Source organism: Oryctolagus cuniculus, chromosome 17, assembly GCF_964237555.1.
Source record: "Oryctolagus cuniculus chromosome 17, mOryCun1.1, whole genome shotgun sequence".
NCBI lineage: Eukaryota > Metazoa > Chordata > Mammalia > Lagomorpha > Leporidae > Oryctolagus > Oryctolagus cuniculus.
The window spans coordinates 45,651,158-45,675,345 of record NC_091448.1 but is presented as its reverse complement, the minus strand read 5'-3'; the positions used below and the strand labels follow the sequence as shown (position 1 = coordinate 45,675,345).

Genomic DNA, 24,188 nt, shown 5'->3' with positions numbered 1-24,188 from the left:
TGTCGTTAAGTCGGGAGCCACACGTTCTCTCCCCGTGTTAAGTGTCCTTTTCCTTTCCCTGTTCTGATTCCATTATTTACTGCTTTAGACTTGTGAAAATCACTTAAACAAATCTCTTTGCTAGAGGACAGTATCTTTAGAGACCAGTTACAGTGGGGCTCCTTTGTAAAAGTAGGCCTGAGAGAACCAACCCTCTTTGTAAATCACACTTTTCCTTCTTACACATATATTTAAACTGGAAACAGAAAAAGAAACTTTCTGACACCACTTGTAGCTTTTCTTTTCTTTTTTTAAGATCTTTATTTGAAAGAGTTACAGAGAGTGAAAGAGAGGTCTTCCTCTCTGATTCACCCTCATTGCTGATTCACTCCCCAAATGGCCGCAGTGGCTGGGACTGGGCCAGGCCGAAGTCAGAAGCTTTTGGGTCTCCCACATGGGTGCAAGGGCCCAAGCAGTTGGGCCAACTTCCACTGCTTTCCCAGGTGCATTAGCAGGGAGCTGAATTGGAAGTGGAGTAGCTGGGACAATAACGCCGGCCCCTACTTGCACCTCTTCTGATGCATTATAGATGAGTAGAAAGGGTTTGCACAAATCTATATTGAAAGGTTGGTTTAAATTCCTGATTTATGGGGTCAGCACTGTGGCTTAGCAAGTAAGGCAACTGCCTGCAATGCTGGCATCACATATGGGCTGGTTGGAGTCCCAGCTGTTCCAGTTCCCATCCAGCTCTCTGCTATAGCCTGGGACAGCAGCAGAAGATGGCCCAAGTCCTTGGGCCCCTGCACCCATTGTGGGAGACCCAGAAGAAGCTCTTGGCTCCTGGCTTCAGATCGGCCCAGCTCTAGTCATTGCAGCCATCTGGGGAGTGAACCAGCAAATGGAAGACCTCTCACTCACTCTCTGCCTCTGCCTGTCTGTAGCTCTGCCTTTCAAATAAATAAATCTTTTAAAAAAAATCCAAATTTAATTAGGTCCATAAAATCACAGAGGCCGGCGCCGTGGCTCACTTGGCTAATCCTCCACCTGTGGCGCCGGCACCCCAGGTTCTAGTCCCGATTGCTCCTCTTCAAGTCCAGCTCTCTGCTGTGGCCTGGGAGAGCAGTGGAGGATGGCCCAGGTGCTTGGGCCCCTGCACCCGCATGGGAGACCAGGAGGAAGCACCTGGCTCCTGGTTTTGGATCGGCGCAGCGCCGGCCGTAGCAGCCATTAGGGGAGTGAACCAATGGAAGGAAGACCTTTCTCTCTCTCTCTCACTGTCTATAACTCTCTCTCTGTCTCTCTCTCACTGTCTAACTCTGCCTGGCAAAAAAAAAAAAAAAAAAAAAAAAATCACAGAAGCCACATTACCCCACAAGGCTGGTGCAGATGCAGCTTCCCTTGGCAGCCCTCCCACAAAGGGAACAAGGGGAGGGTCTCAGTGTGCCAAATTGTTGAGCTCAGTTTTGGGCAGTGCTACTGCCCTTTGAAACTTGAGGCTTGTATCGCAATTTTAGGACAGCTTTCTCTAATGATCTATATTTAAGGGAATAATTACAAACATTGGCTTCTGCTATTTTTTTTTTTTTAAGATTTATTTATTTGTTTAAAAGGCAGAGTTAGAGTAGAAGAGTCAGAGAGAGAGAGAGCTTCTACCCACTGGTTCACTCCCCATATGGCTGCAACAGCCAGGGCTAGGCCAGGCTGGGTCTCTGACATGAGTGCAGGGTGCCATCTTCCGCTGCTTTCCCAAGCGCATAGCCAGGAGCTGGATGGAAAGTGGAGAGCTGGAACTCAAAACTGGCACCCATATGGTGCCCAGACTTGCATCACAGCTCCGGCTGCAGCTTCTACTGTTTTTAAAAAATCAAATGGCTATAGTAGCAGAACCAGGTCCCAGGTGTCACTGTCTTGTGTGTGTCTCTGCCTTTAGGTTTCTAGTGTTTTGGAAAGCCCATATCTGTGAGTCTACCCTCTTAACTTTATTTTAATACCTTTTAACCGGCTGCGCCAGAGTGCTGGCCCCAATTTTAGTAATTTTTAAATCAGATTGGTTCTGACACTTAAGTTTGGTCTGAAATCACAATTTCACCTTGTGTGTTGAATAAATATTTTTTTAATATATATAAACCTGGCACTGTTCTAGCCTTTAACAATTCAGCAATGAATAAAATAGATAAGGATCCCTACTTTAATATAGTTCACTAATAGGGAGAGACATTAAAATATGTAAGAAGTATTACATGCCACAAGGTAAATGCTAGGGAAAAAAATAAAGGAGAGAAAGATCAGAAGAATTAGAATGAGAGTGAACAATTTCAAGTCAGAAATACATTTTCCTGAAAAAACTGTGTTCTACTAGGTGATTCTATTCTGAGGATTCTGATTGTACTGTTACCTTATTCAGTTCTGCATAATGACATGTGTACAATGTTCAGCATCTTTTTCTGTCCTGAATGCTGAGTGCATCCTGTAAGAATCAGGTGACACTCCCGCCTTGCCCACCAGAGAGCAGGCTGGGCTATCCAAAGCTTGCTGCTGTTTTTGTACCTCTGGGAACAGGGACTGCTATTTCAGAACGGCAGTCTCTCATCAAAAAAACATAATATCAGGGACCCTTAGAGATTATGCTTTGGAGAATTTTTTTTCAATTAGAGCTCATTTAACTAACTTTAATTATTTGGCTTAGAGCCAAATACTCCTTCCAAAGTGTTGCAGACTGACTTAAATGTGAATGACTTTGGATAATTTATAATCATGGTAAACAAATAGCTTAAAACATGCCTCTAATGATAGTTTTATTAAAATCTAAGATGAAAGAGATGTCACCTTTACCTTCATTTATGTGTTAAATGTGTATTTGATAAAATTCAAATTTATAAAACATGAGCAAGAGGGCTTAAGTATTATTTTGCAAAAAAGATTCATCACAGAATTCATTTAGATAACAGAAATGCAGATTTCCTCCAGTGTATTTTTTGGGAGAAGGAGGGAATAGTTTAACACTTTTTACTTCAGATAGAGAGAGTCAAATGTACAGTTAGGTACTATGCAACGTGTAGCATAAAACATTCATGTTTATCTCTAGAATATGCTTAAAAGTAATCCAAAATTGCTCTTGTTATCTTAATGTTCATTGGACCCAGCTGCCTCCTTTTTTGTTCCGGGCCTTCCTGTGCTGGATTCACCACCTCTGGGTAACTGAGAATTGACCAGCACGGATCCACTGGTGTATGTACAGACACATGTGATAACAGTTAGTAGTTGAAAATACACATTATTCAAATCTATAAAACCTTCCTAATCTCAGTATCTTGTGGCTGTACTCCCACACCTTCACTGTGATTGTCTTGCCCATGATTGCCAGTGCCAGTATCCTTCTGATAATATCAGATTCCTGGAGTTACCAGTTGTAGCCTTGGTGCTAAGCAAACAAAAAATGCCTCTGGTTCATGTGAGTCTCAGACTCATTCATCTATGCCCATAATCAAAGCTCATTAATCTGGCCAGAGTAACTCAATTAAGATCACTTCTGTGTTGTCTTGCTTTTTTCTGTGCTAGACACAAACCTGCCAGTGATACATCATCAGTAGAAAGGTGGTTAGAGGACCAGCTCTTCAGGCTTATAAAATAAATAGTAAATCCAAGTGAAGAGAGATTCTCTCCTAGAAAACAACAAAGCAAGAAATTAAAGGCAAGCATAACCTGTTTTGTAACTTAACCTACTTCTGTTAAATAGTTGAATCACAGCAATAAAGAAAAAAAAATTGTTCATACCCACAGCAATAAAAATGAATCTTATGGATTTTTGTGTCGGCCAAAGGCAGCCAGGCACAAAAGAGTATGCTCGATGAATCCATTTATATGAAGTTAAAGAATAGGCAGAACTGATCAATGGTTTTAGAAGTCAAAATGGTGGTTACCTTGGGGAGAGTGTAGGTTATTCTCCTGCGGGGCCGAGGAACCTCTGGAGTCCAGGAAGTATTCTGTATGGTGATCTAAATGGTATTAATTATGTGGATCTATACTTATATATTTTTTAAAGATTTTATTTATTTATTTGAGAGGTAGAGTTACAGACAGTAAGAGAGAGAGAGACAGAAAGGTCTTCCTTCCGTTGGTTTACTCCCCAAGTGGCTGCAATGGCCGGAGCTGCACTAATCCGAAGCCAGGAGCCAAGAGCTTCTTCCCGGTCTCCCATGTGGGTGCAGGGGCCCAAGCACTTGGGCCATCCTCCACTGCTTTCCAAGGCCACAGCAGAGTGGACTGGAAGAGGAGCAGCCGGGACTAGAACCAGTGCCCATATGGGATGCCGGCGCTGTAGACAGAGGATTAACTTATTGCGCCACTGCGCCAGCCCCCTGTACTTATATTTTTAAAAGTTGCATTGAGCTGTACATTTAGGATTAGTGCATTAGTGCATAACAAATGTTATGCCTAAGTAAGAAAACAGAAATTAGGTCATGGGGTTGGGTTTATTGTAGGAGATAATGGGGGAGAATTAATGATCTTCAACGGGGGAATCACTTGAAGAAAGTGGTGCTACTAGAATGATCCTGTGGTAATGTGGAGAATAGAAAATGTTCAAATCAGTTGGTATATCTAGGGCCTGTGCCCAGAACTGTGCAGATCCTATAGAGGAAACAAAATAATCCATAAGGTCCTTATCCTTAAAAAGTTTAGAATCTCTTGTAGGGGACAAATTATATGAAACCCCAAAATCCAGAAAATACATGATATTTTGGAAACAGCGTGGAAGTCAAGCCTGAATTAAAATCTTTATTTTTCATTTACTGGCTTTGTGACTTCAGACAGGTTATTTGTTTCCCTGATTGTTGGTTTTCTTGTATGTTAAATGGGTGTAATATGTACCACAATTTTTAACAGGACTAGCAACATGATACAGCATTTAGTACAGCACAGTAGGCATTCAGTAAATGTTTCCTTTTTAAAACCTGTAGCCAAGGGCACACTTTTTTTTTTTTTTTTCCCCAGTATGTGACCTCAATTCAGATCGCATTCTGCCAGTTACTGGCATGTGATCTTAAGTAGATTATTTAATTTCTTTGGGTCTTGACCTCTTCTGAAAAAGAAAAGGGTGAAGGATGGGGACTGTACCTCGAGGGCATGTTTTGAGAGGTAAACCTAGCAGACTTGCAGTATCTAGCACAAAATAACTGCCTTAATACATTTAAGATTCATTTGTCTTGAATGTAATAGAGTATCCAAACGTGTGGTACAAATAATGCAGGTACTAAGTGATGAGATTAAGTCAGGGTAGTGACTGTGGAGGGGAGAAAAAGATTAGAATATTACATTTTTTCAAAGACATAAGGAAATTTAATATAGAAGAGAAATACTTTATTTTTTCTGATCTCATATAAAGTATATATCTTTATACTTCTATTTTTCTTTGTATAAGATGAAAATACTATAAAAGATATTCTTGGAATATAATGATGGTAACCTGAAAGTATTGTGATTTCATTAGAAAAACAGGTTGTTTTTGTCTGACAACCTAAGAATTAGTACCTTATTACCAAAAATTACTCCTTTTCTAATAGTACTTTTTCTCTAGTAATAATCTACATAAAAACATTTTACATAAAGACTCTTGTCACAATAGAAGGAAAACCACAATGCATAAAGGGAAGGAAATCCATTTATAAAATATGTCATCCTTTGTCACTTGAAAAATAACCAGCCAGGCACAACCCAGATCTTGTTGGGTGTCAGTGGTGGGCAGTTTCTTGCCTGAGGAAGTGTAATTTGCAGGACAGGTGCTAAGGACTAAATATTAATAGATTTGCATTGTTCAGAGTGTTTATTTGAGAACTCACAGCTGATTGGTATCAGACCCCGCACAACTTTCTGATTTTTGGAGCCATATTAGATTTCTTGTAAAATTTCTGGATTGAGTTCAGCCGCTCATTTCTTAGGTTTCCCAAGCTTGAGAAAAATGAAGAAGTACAACAGAACACGTCCCTTAACCATTGCTCATCTGTCTTTCTCTCTGCAGATATTCCGAGTGGTGTGCATCTGTTTGGGCAATCCACCAGAGACATTCACCTGGGAGTATCGAGACAAAGATAAAAACTATCAGAAGATTGGCCCCATAACACCCTTGGAGTTTTACAGGCAACACGTGAAACCACTCTTCAACATGGAAGATAAGGTTGGAGACTGGTGTTGTCAACCACTGTTTACTTTCTTTTCTTTCTTTTTTTTTTTTTTTTTGACAGGCAGAGTGGACAGTGAGAGAGAGACAGAGAGAAAGGTCTTCCCTTTTGCCGTTGGTTCACCCTCCAAGGGCCACCAGTGCCGGCGCACCACGCCAATCCGAAGGCAGGAGCCAGGTACTTATCCTGGTCTCCCATGGGGTGCAGGGCCCAAGCACTTGGGCCATCCTCCACTGCACTCCCTGGCCACAGCAGAGAGCTGGCCTGGAAGAGGGGCAACCGGGACAGAATCCGGCGCCCCGACTGGGACTAGAACCCGGTGTGCCAGCGCCACTAGGTGAAGAGGTGGAGGATTAGCCTATTGAGCCGCGGCGCCGGCCCAGCCACTGTTTACTTTCAAATGCCTCTAGATTGTATGGAAGGGTATCAGATTCCTGAGTTAACACGCATGATCATCAAACTAGACACTAAACAAACTTTTATTTTCCCCTCCTCTCAACTATTTTCTGTATCTAATGAACAGTTGATCATGCCAGGATCAACCTTCTCCTAGTGTTCCCCTTTGGAGACTTCTGACTGTAGGCCAGCAATCTTTTTTTTTTTCTTTAAAGATGTATTTATTTTTGAAAGTCAGAGCTACAGAGAGAGAGAGAGAGAGAGAGAGATCTGGTTTACTCCCCATATGATTGCAGCAGCCAGGGCTGAGCCAGGAGCATCATTCAGGTCTCCCATGTGGGTGCAGGGGCCACTAGCAGGGAGCTGGATCAGAAGTAGAGCAGCTGGGATTCCAACCAGTGTGCATATGGGATGCCAGCATTGCAGGCAGTGGTTTACCCACTGTGTCATAATGCCGGCCTCCAGCACTCCTCTGCAGACTTGCTTGTGTCCCCTCTGGCTTTTCCTATTCCCTTTGAGTCTCCCGTCTGCTGAGCCAGATAAGAGAGCTTCTTCCTTTGATTGGCTTAGTGACTCTTCCATTTTCAGATGCTGAGACTATGTTGTAACCTGAGAACAGGGTTCTTATAGTGATGCGCACTCCGTCTTGTCTTTCTCAGTGAATGCAGTTTTCAGAATTAGTTTTGGGGCAGGTCTTACCTGTGGGAAAAACAGGTAGGTACAGCAGCCAAAGATATCCCTCTTGCTAATTAGGGTATGCAAGGACCTGTCTCGGGGATATTTTGCCACATCTTGTTTCTTTTTTATTTAACAGTGTGGCTGTAGTGCTCCTTCTCTTAGGCAGAGGTGAGGAGCTGGACACAAGCATGAACCTAGAGGAGAGGTGTGTACCTTGTTTGACATTCGTGGTTTTGTGTTGTAACCAGCATGTTCTTGATCTCAACAGATTTGTTTTGTGAATGACCCTCGGCCCCAGCACAAGTATAACAGACTATACACGGTAGACTACCTAAGCAATATGGTAGGAGGGAGAAAAACTCTATATAACAACCAACCCATTGACTTCTTGAAAAAGATGGTTGCTGCTTCCATCAAAGATGGAGAGGTTGGTTGGTTTTTGTATCTTCCACATTGGGGTTAAAATGCCTTTTTTTTGTTTTTACTTCTTTGGTGTAATAGGAAAATAGGGTTTATGTTGACTTTCTTTTTTCCTCTTTCCTTTATTTCTAGGCTGTGTGGTTTGGCTGTGATGTTGGAAAACACTTCAATGGCAAGCTGGGCCTCAGTGACATGAATGTGTGAGTGTGAGAAATTTGAAATAGACATTATATGTGGGTTGTTGCTGTTGGAGCTCACTCTTGGTATGAAATGATCCTTCTGGGAGTCATCCAAAGATTAAGGGTGGATCTTTTTCTTTGCATACAGTAGAGTTTGCTCTAACCCAGGAAATCAAGGTCATACTTTGTATCTGAATAGAAATTGTTGAATATTCCTAAAAAGCCATCCTGTGTGAGAAAGGTGCTTTAAAACATAATTGATTACTGTGTAAATTTACTTAGTGCATTTGAGAATGCCATGGAAGGTTTTCCAGAACTCTTGTTTGCTATTTGACCTTTCTTAAACTGCTAGTCTAACTTTGGTGACTTTATGACAAGCAGGACTAATTTGCGTACATACTTCCTGTATTCTTCCTGGTTTTTTTTATGACAGTGAAGGCTCATTTGCACAATAAATTATTTGAGTCCGTATTTTTTTTAAAGATTGGTTTATTTATTTGAAATACTGGAGCCAGTATTGTGGCATAGCAAGTAAAGCTGCTGCCTGCAGTGCCAGCATCTCCTATAGGTGCCAGTTCATGTCCCAACTGCTCCACTTCTGATCTAGCTTTCTGCTATGGCCTAGGAAAGCAGTAGAGATGGCCCAAGTGTTTGGGCCCCTGCACCCACTTAGGAGACCCAGAAGAAGCTCTTGGCTCCTGGCTTTGGACTGACTCAGCTCTGGCAGTTGTGGCCATTTGGGGAGTGAACCAGCGGATGGAAGACTTTCCCTCTGACTCTCTGTAACTCTATTTCTCAGATAAATAAAATCTTAAAAAAAAATTTTTTTTTTTTTTTTTTTTTTTTTCAAAAAAAGAGTGAACTAGAGAATGGAAGATCTCTCTCTCTCTGTCTTGCCCTCTCTCTCTGTAGCTCTGACTTTGAAATAAATGAGTCAGTCTTCTAAAAAGAAAGATCTTCCATCCAGTGATCCACTTCCCAAGTAGCCACAATGGCTGGCTAGACCAGGCCAAAGACAGGAACCTGGAACTTCATCCAAATCTCCCACATGGGTGGCAGGTGCTCAAGTACTTAGACCATCATCCACTGCTTTCCCAGGTGCATTAACAGGGAGCTGGATGAGAAGCAGAGCAGCCAAGACTCTTAACTGGTGCTCGCATATGGGATGGCCATGTCGCAGCTATGGCTTAACTCATGGCACCACAGTTGTCCCCCTCCCCCCAATTTTTTTTTGTTTTAAGAATTATTTATTTATTTGAAAGAGTTACAGAGAGGCGGAGGCAGAGAAAGAGAAGTCTTCCATCCGCTGGTTCACTCCCCAGTTGGTTGCAATGGCTGGAGCTGGGCCGAACCGAAGCCAGAAGCCAGGAGCTTCTTCCGGGTCTCCCACACGGGTGCAGGGGCCCAAGGACTTGGGCCATCTTCTGCTGCTTTCCCAGGCCATTTCAGAGAGCTGGATCCAAAGTGAAGCAGCCAGGACTTGAACCGGCACCCATATGGGATGCCAACACTGCAGGCTGTGGCTTGACCCACCTATGCCACAGTGCTGGCCCCTCCCCCCAACTTTTAAAATATACCATATTGTAGTAGTTTGTAAGAAGTTGTTACCTGGAGTAAGCTGGGTAAATATTTTCATAGTTAACAGGAGAAAAGAAATTTACTAAAAGAATTAATGGATTTAAAAAATTTTTGAGAAGGGCCGCAGCTGTGGCTCAGCGGGTTAATGCCCTGGCCTGAAGCACCTGCATCCCATATGGTCGCTGGTTCAAGACCTGGCTGCTCTACTTCCGATCCAGCTCTCTGCTGTGGCCTGGGAAAGCAATAGATGTTGGCCCAAGTCCTTGGGCCCCTGCACCGTGTGGGAGACCCAGAAGAAGCTGCTCCTGGCTTCGAATCGGCGCAGCTTTGGCCGTGGCGGCCATTTGGGGAGTAAACCAACGGATGGAAGACCTCTCTCTCTCTCTGTGTAACTCTGACTTTCAAATAAATAAATAAATCTTAAAAACAAATTTTTTTGAGAATAGTCTCCAACATTTTTGGCATTATTTATTTAAATTCTACAGTCAACAATGGTTTAAATTAATTTAGAAACTGGATGGTTCCACCAGTTCAAAAGAGACTTTTTTTTTTTTTTTTTTTTTTGACAGAGTGGACAGTGAGAGAGAGATAGAGAAAGGTCTTCCTTTTACCGCTGGTTCACCCTCCAATGGCCGCTGCGGCCAGTGTGCTACAGCCGGCGCATCCCACTGATCCGAAGCCAGGAGCCAGGTGCTTCCTCCTGGTCTCCCATGCGGGTGCAGGGCCCAAGCACCTGGGCCATCCTCCACTGTACTCCCGGACCACAGCAGAGAGCTGGACAGGAAGAGGAGCGACTGGGACAGAATCCGGCGCCCCGACCGGGACTAGAACCTGGTGTGCCGGCGCTGCGGGCGGAGGATTAGCCTGGTGTGCCGCGGCGCCGGCCTTTTTCTTCTTTTTTAAAGTTAGCAAAATGACAGGACAAACTCATCAACTTCTAATACTGTAAATTTATGTTTAGTCATTTCATATTTCCCTGCATACTCTTGTGACACATAGAGAACAGAGCCCCATTGAGAGACTGAACTCTCCACGAACCGTATTCTCCTTTAGGAGCCACAGCTACAGCCCATATTTATCTGGAGTTGTTGAGCCACTCCATTTTCTTCTGTGTTCCTTTTATAACCAGAATTCAGTTTTCTCCCTTGATTGTATTCCTTTCTTTTGTGCTGTCATTCTTTTTACAGGTATGACCATGAGTTAGTGTTTGGTGTCTCCTTGAAGAACATGAATAAAGCTGAGAGACTGACTTTTGGTGAGTCGCTTATGACCCACGCCATGACCTTCACTGCTGTCTCGGAGAAGGTATGACCCCCGGCATGCCTGCCGCAGTGTTTGCACAGGTGGACTTCCATCCATGTTTACCCAGCAGAGCTTCATGCCTGGTGTGCATGCTTTCTGTTCAAAGCTAGATTCCAAATAAGACATTGTAGTGCATCACTGGGGGCGTGGCTGCATGTTCAGAGGAAGTGAAAATAAGAACTTCCCATGAGGAGCAGAATTTGGGTCAGCAGAGAGTGACCGATTTTCTGTTAACTTTGGAAGGTCTTGGTCGGTAGAGAGGTCAGCAAAGGCACTTCAGAGGAGATAACTTCTGTTTTATAAAGAAAGAAAATGCGTCCTAAGAGTGCTCACGTCTTGATGACCCATGTTCGGACTTCGCTTCCTTTCACTATTATCAGCTTTTTTCTGTAGTTAAATGGCAGTAATTTGCAGATTGAATGTGCATTACTGGATTTATGCAGAGCTTCTGGAAATTGGATGTAAAAGGTATTTTGAATTTGCTATGAAATACTCTGAATATAAATATCACAAGTTCTAGGACCCAGTGTTGGGTACAACAACTGAAATTTTATCTTTCACAAATAAGTGTCCCACCTCCAGGCTGTAGAAAGGCTAGCTAAGCAAACCCTCTACTCGGAGGTCTTAAGCAAGAAGAACTTCTTGAATTCTTTACCACCACAAGCTTCCTGCCTAAATAACTACCTTGTGTAGATTGTTTTAGGAAATAATTTGTTAGAAAATTGTTTTTGCTATGTTACCTACTAGATTTATGATCATTAAAATGTTTAAGAATATCTTAGCATGTCATTGTGCCAAATTTCAGGCAGAGAGAGAGCAGAGAGCTCCCATCTCCTGGTTTGCTTTCCAGATGCCTGTAATGACCAAGGCTGGACTGGAGCCAGGAGCTGGAAACCCAATCCAGGTTTCCTACGTGGGTGGCAGAGACCCAGCTGCTTGAACCATCACTTGCTGCCTCCCAGGGTCTTCACTGGCAGAAAGCTGGAATCAAGAGCCGGAGCTAGGATTGAATCCAGGCACTCCAGTATGGGACACAGATGTCTTAACTGCTAGACCAACTGCTCATCCCAAGGCTAGGTCTTTAAGTAGTAGAACTTGGAGAAATTCTGTTTGATGGGGAATCAAACACAGGACAACATTAACAGTACTCTGAACTAAGCAGGCCTCCTGTGCTGATATTCCTGATGGTGAGGTAATTTTCGTATATAAACATAGAGATTGAAATCTTGTAATTGAGCTGCTTTCCTCATTCCTTGGCAGTCTCAGCTGTATAGTTAGTGAGAGTCCCACACCAAGAAACAGAAGAATATGTGAAGTTTTATTGGTATTACCTGGGTAGAATAGGAAGCACCATTGCATGATGGCACAAGATGATTTAAGTTTTGGGACCAGTATTGTAGCACAGCAGCTTAAGCCACTGCTTATGATGCTGGCATCTCACTTAGGAATGTTGGTTTCAGTCATGTCTGCTCTGCTTTTGATCCAGCTTCCTGTTAATGTCCCTGGGAAGGCAGTAGTAGATGGCCCAAGTACGTGGGCCCCTGCCACCCACATAGGAGACCAGGATGGAGTTTCTCGCTCCTGACTTCAGCCTGGCTATTGTAGCCATTTGAGGAGTAAACCAGCAGATGGAAGATCTCTCTTTGTCTCCCTCTCTCTCCATTACTGTGCCTTTCAAATAAATAAATCATCTTTATAAAAGAAAATTTTTGTCACCCTACAGGTGGACCTTGTGATGCAGTGGGTCAAACCACCATGTAGGGCATCCACATCTTAAGAGTGCCTGGTATCTAGTCCCACCTCTGCTTCTGATCCAGTTTCCTACTAATGTTCCTGGGAGGCAGTAGATGATGGCCCAAGTACTTAGATTCCTGCTACCCATGTGTGAAACATGGGTGGAGTTCCTGACTCCTGGCTTCAGCTTGACCCAGTCCTGGCTGTTTTGGGCATTTGTGGAGTAAACCAGTGGATGGAAACTCTCAATATGTTTCTCACTGTGTCATTCTGCCTATCAAATAAATGAAAAATTTTTTTATCACTTCAATTTAATTCTCATGCTTGATATAATATAAACAAAACATAAAATTAACTGATAAGATATTTTAAATGAGAGTGCCTTTTTGACATTAGAAGCAAAACACTGGGAGGCGTTTTTCAAGAGTAAGTGGAATAATTTGTTCATATTTATGTTTGGGCCAGCTATATTGTAAAATTCAGTGGATTTATAATTATAGGTCTTTAAAGTTAAACTTTTAAACTGTATTTAAGGCTATTTTTTTAAAAAAAGATTGATTTGTATATTTGAAAAATAGTTACAGAGAGAGGAAGACATGTAGAGAGAGATCTTCCATCTACTGGTTCGCTTCCCAGATAGCCACAAAGGCTAGAGCTGGGCCAGGCCCGAGTCAGAAGCTCTTTCAGTTCCCCCAGGTGGGTGGTAAGGACCCAAACACTTGGGACATCTTTCACTGCTTTCCCAGGCCATTAACAGGGCGCTTGATGGGAAGTAGAGCAGCCGAGATACAAACTGGTGCCCTTATGGATGCTGGCATTGCAGGCAGCAGCTTCACCTGCTGTTTCACAGCGCTGGCCCCTGAAGGCTAATTTTTTCTTTAAAGATTTGTTTTATTTATTTGAAAATCAGAGTTGCAGAGCGAGGAGAGGCAGAGAAAGAGAGAGAGAGAGGTCTTCCATCACTGGTTCACTTCCCAATTGGACGTAATGGCTGGAGCTGCACCGATCCGGAGCCAGGAGCCAGGAGCTTCCTCTGGGTCTCCCTTGCAGGTGCAGGAGCCCAAGGACCTGGGCCATCTTCTGCTGCTTTCCCAGGCCATAACAGAGAGCTGGATCGAAAGTGGAACAGCTAGGACTCTAACCAGTGCCCAAATGGAATGCTGGTGCTGCAGGTGGCGGCTTTATCCACTACGCCACAATGCCAGCTCCCCAAAGGGCTATTTTTAAAAAAGCAAAATGACCTCTTGTAATTTGCAGGAGACATTCAGCTTTTTGCTGTTTTCCATCTTTGTTGTAGAGTATTCCTATTTTTCAGAAATAAAAGTCATGAGTACTCTCTCTGATTTTTTTTGGAACTTCCATTCTTTGGCACAATTTATTTCCTCAGGGAAGTAGAATGACTTTACATGCTAATAATATAAAGCAGAATTTATATTATAGCTAGGATTTTGTATTGAAATCATCCCCCAAGAGTTTTGACCACTAAAACTAGTTTGAGCTACATTTGAATAATAATATAAACATATACTAGTAGCTGTATTTCTACAGTGTTCTTTCTTGTTGCTGATTTCATGGAGCCCCTGCAAAGAGGTCTGGTATTGTCATTCCTAACTAGTGGATGGCCCAGAGAACAATTTGATCCAGATCATGCAGGAATTCACTGGCCAGGATAAGGCTTCTTAACTGTAACAAGTAAATGACTTTAGGTGATATAGATTATAACAGTGATAGTAAAAAGGGATAATAAAGACAGACTACAATGAAGGGCATGAAAAAACCAGACATCTAATATGCCAGCCCTAGAATGTATAGTTCAAGGTTGTTTGTAGAGTTAAGAGTGTTTGAAACTTGGAGCTAGGTTTGTTGGCTATTTCCAAGACTGAAAATTGCTGAGATCCAAAGAAACCGCCCCGAGTAGAGTGTTCAGGTCAGCAGAGCCAAAGGGAGTCAAAGCCCATGCAGAAGAGACTCGTCAGGCAGTGATATGCAAGTGGGAGTTGACAGATGAAATCATTAGGAGATAATACAAGGGTCAGCACTCTCTCATGCTACAAAGATTTAAGTTGTTTTGACATCAGCCACTGTCCTGGGTAGACGTGAAGGAGGGGAGTCTTTTCCCAAATGGAGCTTCCTCTTGTAACTCGCTGTAGTAGAGGCTATAAGTGAAAACCATCACGATAAACAGCTCTCTTTTTAAGAATTTTTGTTTATTTATTGATTTGAGAGACAGTGAGCTTCCATCTGCTAGCTTACTCCCCAAATGCTCTCAACACTTCAGGCTGTCCTGGGCCAAAGCCCAGAGCCAGTTCTCCCACATGGGTAATAGGAACCCAATTATTTGAACCATCACTGCTGCATTTCAGAGTCTGCCTTAGCAGGAGGGGATCCAAGTGTAGAATCAAGGTACTATGTGACATGGGTGTCCTAAACACTGGGCCAAATGCCTGCTCCTCACTCTCTCTTTAAGGAGATGAAAATTGAGCTTATTTTATGAGTGAAGATAGAAGAGAAAGAGCAAAACTGCCTGGGCTTTGTTTTGAAATGCTCTTTTTACTTCTGCTTTGCCATTCAGTCTCTTGTATATTAAATTCAGTATTTGTGTAACTGAGTTAAGTAAAAGAACACATTTGGAGAGTATCATACTTGGTTTCCCTAAGTAGAAAATAAGGCAGTATGATGGAATGTGTTTGCTTTGTTTTTTTTTTGTTTGTTTGTTTGTTTTTTAAAGATTTATTTATTTGAAAGGCTGAGTTACCCAGAGTCAGAGAGACAGACAGAGACAGAAGTCTTCCATCCATTGGTTCACTCCCAGATAGCCGCAATTGTCGGAGCTGTGCTGATCCAAAAAGGAGCCTCCTCTGGGTCTCCCATGCAGATGCAGGGGCCCAAGGACCTAGGTCATCTTCCACTGCTTTCCCAGGCCATAGCAGAGAGCGGGATTGGAAGTGGAGCAGCCAGGACTTGAACTGGTGTCTGTGGGGAGCAACTGGGAGCAACTCGGACTAGACTAAGTTACTGGAATTAAGACTTATTCTGTGCATCTGCTCTCCCACAATATGGCGCTGAGAAGGGAGTAACAGCTTCTACACAGCTGCCTCCAGTTCAACCAATAAACTGTAGGACCTGCTCCTGATTGGAGGAGAGCAGCGTACTCGGCATGTGGGTAGCAGAGTTGGGATTGGTGGAAGAGGACTATAAAGGAGGAGAGAGACAACATGCACCAGGAACATCTATCTGAAGGAACACCTGTGCAGCCCCCGAGAGAGCCGGCCGGCGGTGTGCCGCTCCCCCGCGGAAGTGGGGAAAGTGGCAGGGGGAACCGCCCTTCCACGGAGGTGGAAGGGTCGGTAGCCAACCCAGGAAGAACCAGCAGCAAACCTGGGAAGGGCCGAGCAGACGAAAGAACAGCGCAGGGTCCTGTGTCGTTCCTCCACGAAGACGGGGAGCAACAGGTGTCCATATGGGATGCTGGCACTGCAGGCAGCAGCTTTACCCACTATGCCACAGCACTGGCCCCTTGCTTTGCTTTTAAAAAGTCAGACTAGGTCTTTGACTCATACCTAAAATAAATACATTGGGATGCCTTTGCAAAAAGTACCAAATGATGAAAAGTGGGTCCTTGGCTTCAAATGCATTCAGTGCCTTTGGTAATTTCAAAGATTTCATTTTCCTTCGCTAACTAGCATTTTTACTTGCTTATTTTCTGTGTAGGTTAGAGTGTGAAGAAAATATGTTATTTACTGCTGTGTTGTATTTTACCCCAGGAGATTCAAACTCTGCTTTATTGAAGGATCCCTTCATGGTGGTAGGGGATGGAAGGCCTCCTCCTGTGCATGAGGGCTGTGCAGAGCAGGCTGTGTATTCTGAGTTGCTGCAGACGAGCTGGTTACATGATGGCCCTCAGGGGCACTGTAGCTTCAGACTGTACCCTGTCGTCCACTCTCTTGCAGGATGATCGGGATGGTGTATTTGTGAAATGGAGAGTGGAGAATTCGTGGGGTGAAGACCATGGCCACAAAGGTGAGCTTGATGTGGTAATACCAACTTCAGCTGACTTGGGTCCGCTCCACCACCTGCCTCTGAGTAGAAGCCACTCCAGCATGGAGGACTTCTCACTAATTGATGCCTTTCACTTAGATTATTTGACAGGAAAAAAAAAATGAGTATCTGGGTTGCCCCAGGGTTCCTGCGGTAGTATGGCATGCCTGAACCCCTGGGTTGACTCTGGGACCAGTACGTGTTTGCATTTGTTCCAAACCATGCTGACCCTACTATACCTCCTGTACCAGAGCCACTCAGCTGTGATAAGGTTGAGGGCCCTTTGCCAGGAAGCTTGCTCAATGCCATTGAGTGTGTTTTTAACTGTTGCACCAGAGCTCTGGAGAGTCAGAACCCCTCTGAGCAAGAGAATGGAATTTGTCAGAAACATTCTTTAGACATTTATTTGAGACCTTGTAGAAGTTGTGAAACCTGAAGAGAAGAATGCTCTGGTTACTATTTAGAACATTTTTATGCTGGTAAGACAAGCCCCTGGCAGAAATTATGAATAAATAATAGTAACACAGGCCGGTGTTACTGCACAAGTGAGTTAAGCCATGGCCTGCAGTGCTGGATCCCATTTCGGATGACAGGTTCCAGTCCCGGCTGCTCCGATTCTGATCAAGCTCCCTGTTATTGCGCCTAGGAAAGCAGTGGAAGATGACCTAACTGCTTGGGCCCTTGCCGCCCACATGGGAGACCAGGATGGAGTTCCTGGCTCCTGGCTTTGTCCTGGCCCAGCCCTGGTTGTTGTAGTCATTTGAGCAGTAAACCAGTGGATAGAAGAGCCCTTTCTCCCCCTCCTCTCTTTAACTGCCTTTCAAATAAGTAAGTCTTTTTGAAAAATTATAGTAATTAGGCTAAATAAAATGGCACAGGTAATATGTGAATTGTAGAAAAATTTAAACTATAGATAGCAAAAATTAAAAAATAAAAATCTAAGAATCTGACATCCTGAGATCACTGTTGATTTAACAGTTTAATATAAATATTCTTGAATTTTTTTAGACCTTTTAGACTGTTGTTAGTAGTAGGTAGAAGCCTTTTTTTTTCTTCAGATGTTTGCTTTTTTTTTTTTTTTTAAGATTTATTTATTTGAAAGGTAGAGTTACTGAGAGAGAGAGGGAGAGACAGAAAGAGAGAGGTCTTCCATCTGCTGGTTCACTCCCCAAATGGCTGCAACAGCCAGAGCTGTGCCAGGCTGAAGCCAGGATCCAGGAGCTTCATCTAGAGCTCCCAGGTAGTTATAGGGACCCAAGCACTTAGACCATTTTCCCCTGCTTTTCCAAGGCACATTAGCAGGGAGTTAGATCAGAAGTGGAGCAGCCAGGACTCAAACTGGAGCTCATTTGGGATGCTGGTACTTCAAGTGGTAGCGTAACCCACTGTACCACAGTGCCAGCCCCAATAGAAGCCTTTTAAAGGAGCTTTTATGCTTTAATTTTTAAGATTTCCAACCAAAAGTGGCAGCTACCTTGGTGTATGTGTACATGTGAGTTTGTTTATGTGCAGGTGCTATGTGCTGTTGGCATTTGCTAGGTATTTTGTAACCAGCTGTTTCCTAGAGTCTTTTAGGAAGACAGTAACCACAGTTTACAAGGCTAGTTAAAACACTGGGAGGGAGTAGATGGGGAAGCCAGAGAGGTGAGATGCACAGTCACTTGTAACCAAACTTCAGCATACATCTCAACGTCAGGAATCAGCACCTGCTTGAAAACAGAGAGAGAGAGAGAGAAGAAGAGGGGAGGGGACGAGACGGGAGAGATCTTTGCTCTTTGCTGTTGCCTCTCTGTGTTTGGAGTAGAGATTTTCCACCCATGCTCCTCAGAGCATCAGGATTTCCAGGGGTAAAAGGTAGAAGTGGTGGTGTGCAGGTACAGATGGGGCTTCTGTCACTCATGTTTAGAAACTCATGTCTTAGAAGAGCCTGAGTTTTGAACTTGACTTGCTGACTGAGCAGCCCAGGCTCTTAAATGAGGCCCAGAATCTGACGGCCACTTAGTCCGTCATTGCAAGTCTCTTCATCTCCACATGAAGATGGTCACAGGTGCTGCTGGGAGCAGAGTGGCTCCATGTCTGCAGGCAGACACCAGCGCCCCTTATGCATTTCCTTCATCGCCATGGGCTCGCGTGTCCCCTGTCTGTCATTTCTGAACTTGTGGGGTTGCAGAGGTGCCTGTTACATGAACTGTTCTGAAGTAGAGGAAATGTCTTTAAATTAGTGTTAGAGGTGGATTTCATTTTAAGACAAACACGTTGGAATCTGGTGGAGAGGGTTTTAAATCTCAACAAAGCTAGTGGAAAGATTAAAAGTAACTTAGAGTTTAGTTAGACCTGAGAAAGATGGATTGTTTATAGTAAACATAAGATACTGAATGAAAGTTGTTTTCTTGTTGCTTCAGATGAATCTGAGGCTTATGTTTATTTTCTGGTCAGATTCAGTCCCTGTAATTGGGTATATTGTACAGGTTAGCATCTAGTAAGAGAGCAGGCTAAGATTATGGTGTATTTAGACAAGCGTGGATCTATCCGCTTGCTTTTTTTTTTTTTTTTTTTTTTTTATGTTTTTCCCTCTATAACAGCCGCTGAGTGTGTAGATGTTGTAAGGATGGACACTTGTAAAGTTAGGAAAATGCTATGTTTTATGTGTCCCCATTACTCTGAACCTTTTTACCTGTTCTTTAGGAGGGTTCTGGGCCACCTTGCTCTTTTTTTCTTCATCTTTACTTATACTCAGCAGAAGGCTTGCTCATTTCATTATTATGTTGAAAGGACTGGGGCCTTGGTCCTTGTAGTCTGCCTATATTCCTTCCTGGTGAAATCCACAGCTCTTTAGTCAAGATTAGACTGACATTTTTTGTTGTTCTCAAATTGCTGAAATGCCTGAGATTATACAGAGCAGAGTGGTTCAGTAGAGAGCCAAAAGATAAGATGTTGAACTGGATTAGGTGTAGGGAATAGTCCATTCAAAGCCAAAATAAATTATTCTCATGCATATCTTGGTAATGGTCTTTCTGACCATTACCAGGAAGGAAGGAAAGAAAACATGATCTAATTTAACTGGCTCAGCTGTCCTGACCTTAGGAGAGCAGGTAGTGTGCTGTTAGGTTGGGATCTGTGTCTCCCCTAGCGGGACCTCATCCTGTTGGGCGTCAGCTGGCATGACTGAGGCAGGACCTCTCTGTGTGCTCTCTCAGGAAATAGGACAACCTTAAACAGCGTGCTGGTGTTTTGCTTCCGTAGATAACATTGTTAACAGTTTGTTACTGTTCTCTTTGGGATTTCTGCCTGTTAAGATTGACATTTCTGGAAAAGCAATGTTGATATTACAGGCTGGAGGTAAACAGAGCAGAGATACCTGGGCAAGCTGCCCTTGCCCTCTGCCCAGTCCTGGCTCTGGTCTTCCCCCTGAGTCATGTTCACAGCCCGTCCTGCCCAGAGACTGTTAGGTAAATCAAGTAACCTATTCCATAAAATGGATGAGGTTGCTTCTGACAAGGAGAGACATAAAAGGGAAAATAAGTTCTTTATTTTACCAGTTGAGTTATCTCATGTTGGTGAATTCTGGGACTCATAGTTAGATGTACTGAAAATCAAATGTGTATCTAACATGTATAATTACATGGCTTTCTCTTTGCCCCTGATTCCTTTTTTTTTTTTTTTTTTAAGATTTATTTATTTATTTGAAAGAGTTACACAGAGAGAGGAGAGGCAGAGAGAGAGAGAGGTCTTCCATCTGCTGGTTCACTCCCCTGTTGGCCACAACAGCCAGAACTGCGCCGATCTGAAGCCAGGATCCAGGAGCTTCTTCCAGGTCTCCCATGAGGGTGCAGGGGCCCAAGGACTTGGGCCATCTTCTACTGCTTTCTCAAGCCATAGCAGAGAGCTGGATCGGAAGTGGAGCAGCCAGGTCTTGAACCGGTGCCCATATGAGATGCGGGCGCTTCAGGCCAGGGTGTTAACCCACTGCATCACAGCGCCAGCCCCCTCCCCCCTTTAAGATTTATTTATTTATTTGAAAGTCAGTTACACAGAGAGGAGAAGCAGAGAAAGAGAGAGAGAGAGAGGCCTCCTTCTTGAAATACTTGAATTTTGTGCCTTGTTTATAGATCATATCAGAAGTGGATTACATGGGTAGATGAAAGGGACACCTTGGGACTCCTTAGACTATTTGTCATTTTGAAAAGGCCAAGTGTTCCTTTCATCCTTAGTTAGAAATTAATTTGAAGGCTGGCGCCGCGGCTCCTAGGCTAATCCTCCGCCTGTGGCACCAGCACTCCGGTTCTAGTCCCAGTCAGGGTGCCGGTTCTGTCCCAGTTGCTCCTCTTCCAGTCCAGCTCTGTGCTGTGGCCCAGGAGTGCAGTGGAGGATGGGCCAACTGCTTGGGCCCTGCACCCGCATGGGAAACCAGGAGGAAGCACCTGGCTCCTGGCTTCGGATTGGTGCAGTGCACCGGCCGTAGCAGCCATTCGCTGGGTGACCCGACGGAAGGAAGACCTTTCTCTCTTTCTCTCTCACTGTCTAACTCTGCCTGTAAAAAAAAAAAAAAAAAGAAAAAAAAAAAAAGAAATGAATTTGAAAAGATCATAATCTTTAAGTCAAAGCTACCTGCATGCTTCCTACCTAAGTGACAGAGTCACAGTTATCGTCTGGATAGTCTGACACCAGAGCCAGTCTTCTTAACCACTGCACTGTGTTTCACTCAGCCTTTCTGTTCTTTTTTCTTTTTTTTAAGATTTATTTGTTTATTTGAAAGTCAGAATTAGAGAAGTCTTCCATCTGCTGGTTTACCCCCTGTGGCTGCAATGGCCAGAGCTACGCCGATCTGAAGCCAAGAGCCAGGAGCTTCTTCTGGATCTCCCACGCAGCTGCAGGGGCCCAAGGACTTGGGCCATCTTCTGCTGCTTTCCCAGGCCATAGCAGAGAGCTGGATCAGAAGTGGAGCAGCCAGGACTTGAACGAGTACCTGACCCAGCCTTTCTGTTCTAATAACATCCACTCCACTCGTAGAAATAACGGGTCCGATTGTGATCATTGTGACCAGACATAGTAACTGGAAGGACATTAAACCGTACGAAAAATCCAGACATGCAGATGTCTGAAGTCAGGAGAAAAGGCCCTGAGAGTATCACTGTGACTGGGATCTGTTCAGGGAGTGGCCTGTGGAGAGTCTGTGTCTAACATGAGCACATAGTGAAGGGGCACGTAGAAAACTATGCAGCCACCTAGATTTCCCTGAATTATTTTGTCCATGCTACATTATAACAAAATGTTTTGGTTTTCCCTAACTTTTTATCATGGGTGAATTCAAACCTATGCAAAATGAACAAGAGTAGTGTTAAGGAATCCACTCCACCATATGCCTGTCACCAAGAGTTAGTAGTTACTGACATCCTGCAATGCATAAATCAAAGTGTTTTTCATAGTTAATAAACTAAGTTCTTGGGGCCGGCGCTGTGACATGGCAGGTGAGACTGCCTCCTGCAGTGCCAGCCTCCCATAAGGATACCGGGCAAGTCTCAGCTGCTCCATTTCCAATCCAGCTCTCTGCTATGGGAAGGCAGTGGAGATGGCCCAAGTGCTTGGGCCCCTGCACCCACTTGAGAGACCTGGAGAGGCTCCTGGCTTTGGATCGGTGCAGCTCCGCCATTGCAGCCATCTGGGGAGTGAACCGGCGGATGGAGGACCTCGCTCTCTCTCCTCTCTCTGTGTAACTTTGACTTTCAAATAAATAAATAAATCTTTGAAAAAAATAATTTAAGTTCTTGGTTGATCTCTCTAATGAACTATTCTTATGGAATTATACTTATTTGTGATTGGTTCACTTAGTAATGAAATTGTCTTTCATTGTAAAGCTTGCACAGCAGATCTCTGAATGTGGTATTATCATAACAGTTATTTCTAAGATTTGATTGACTAATTAATTCATTTGAAAGGCAGAACAACGGGCTGGGGGAGAGACAGGGAATTCCTGTCTGCTGACTTACTCCCCAAATGGCTTCAACAGCCAGTGCTGGGCCAGGCTGAAGCCAGGAGCCGGGAACCCAAGTCTCCCATGTAAGTTGCCAGGACCCAAGTACTTCCGCTGTCATCACTGCCTTCCTAGGCACAGTAGCAGGAGACTAGATTGGAAGCAGAGTAGCTGGGACTTGATGGACACTCCAGCGTGGAATGCAGGTTTGCCAGCAAGCAGTGGCCCCGACACCAGTCCCCTCAGCACATATCTTAATGCTGTTGAGTTTCTCGTATTTTCAGTAACACAACTTTTAAGTGAGGGTGGAGGGTGATAATGTTTTCTACTTCTGAAGTATTCACTGAAGAAAATCTTTCTCTTTAAAGAAGTCTCTCTGTTGGTTTTCATTTTGAACTGAGGTGAGTTTTTCATTTTTCAAATTGGCTTTGTACCTTTCAGAAACACGAATATTTGAAATTCTTTTTAACCCGTGTTTTTGTCTTTTCTTACAAATTACCCTTTCTATTCCTGATTTCATTTTAGTAAAATTTCCAGACTTCCTCCTAAACATGGGCCTCTTGATGATTTCAAAGAGACTTTGGCACGTTAGAAAGAAATTTAGTGGTCAGTTCATGTTACATCTGGGTTTCTGCTGCTTCCTAAACACCAGCATTGTGGCCTTTGATTGCTTCGCCAGCCAAACTACCACGTGTGATTTTTTTTTTTTTTTTTTTTTGACAGGCAGAGTGGACAGAGAGAGAGACAGAGAGAAAGGTCTTCCTTTGCCGTTGGTTCACCCTCCAATGGCCGCCGCGGCCGGCGCGCTGCGGCCGGCGCACCGCGCTGATCCGATGGCAGGAGCCAGGAGCCAGGTGCTTTTCCTGGTCTCCCATGGGGTGCAGGGCCCAAGCACCTGGGCCATCCTCCACTGCACTCCCTGGCCACAGCAGAGGGCTGGCCTGGAAGAGGGGCAACCGGGACAGAATCCGGTGCCCCAACCGGGACTAGAACCTGGTGTGCCGGCGCCGCTAGGTGGAGGATTAGCCTAGTGAGCTGCGGCGCCGGCCACGTGTGATTTTGAAGACAATGTACAAAGCTCGGCGTGAGACTCATTATATGGGGCAGGTGTTTAGATGCCTGTATCCCACATCAGAGCACCTGGTTTCCTCACCCAGCTTCCTGCCGGTGCAGACCCTGAGAGGCAGCAGTGATGCTCAAGTCACTGGGTCTCTGCCCTCCGCTGTGGGAGGCCTGGGTTGAGCTCCTGACTCCCAGCTTCAGCCGTGGCTGTTGTAGGCATTTGGGGAGTTAATCGACAGCTAGGCGCTTTCCATCTTTCTTTCTTTCTCTTTCTCTGTCTCCTTTTCTCCTTCCCCTTCTATGTCTCAGATAAAGAAACAAACTCATCATATTCTTTGTATAATGTTGCATTGCAAAATCAGGTGAGTTGAGAGACAAGTTCATACTTGCTCTTGGTTACATATCTTGGATAGTAATTTATTCCTTGTGGTGTCACATTTCTGTGTATTAGTAATATGGGTAATTACTCTGTTTTCCTTTTGAGATCCCACAGTTTTGTCTATATATAGCTGTCAAATATATGGAAGCATTTTCAAACTGTATACTGTTCTACAAATCAAAGAATTTTATGGTTTTTTTGCTCTATATTTTATTTGAAGGGCAAAGATAAAGATGGAAAGAAAACTTCCATCATTGATTCACTCCCCCCCCCCCCCCCCCAATGCCTGTAACAGC

General features: G+C 43.9%; 1 protein-coding gene across 4 annotated transcripts in view; it reads left to right on the top strand.

Annotated features, from left to right (window-relative positions):
• Positions 1-24,188, top strand: part of BLMH (bleomycin hydrolase) — a 61,531-nt gene that overhangs the window by 26,200 nt on the left and 11,143 nt on the right. For 2 of the 4 annotated variants that reach the window (XM_070061163.1, XM_002718903.5), the window contains 5 exons: positions 5,996-6,151; positions 7,498-7,656; positions 7,782-7,849; positions 10,594-10,711; positions 16,393-16,462. In XM_070061163.1, the coding sequence (XP_069917264.1) occupies positions 5,996-6,151; positions 7,498-7,656; positions 7,782-7,849; positions 10,594-10,711; positions 16,393-16,462 (571 nt within the window). The remainder of the gene's footprint in view (positions 1-5,995; positions 6,152-7,497; positions 7,657-7,781; positions 7,850-10,593; positions 10,712-16,392; positions 16,463-24,188) is intronic. The other 2 variants (XM_070061164.1, XM_051824607.2) reach the window with 1 other exon arrangement.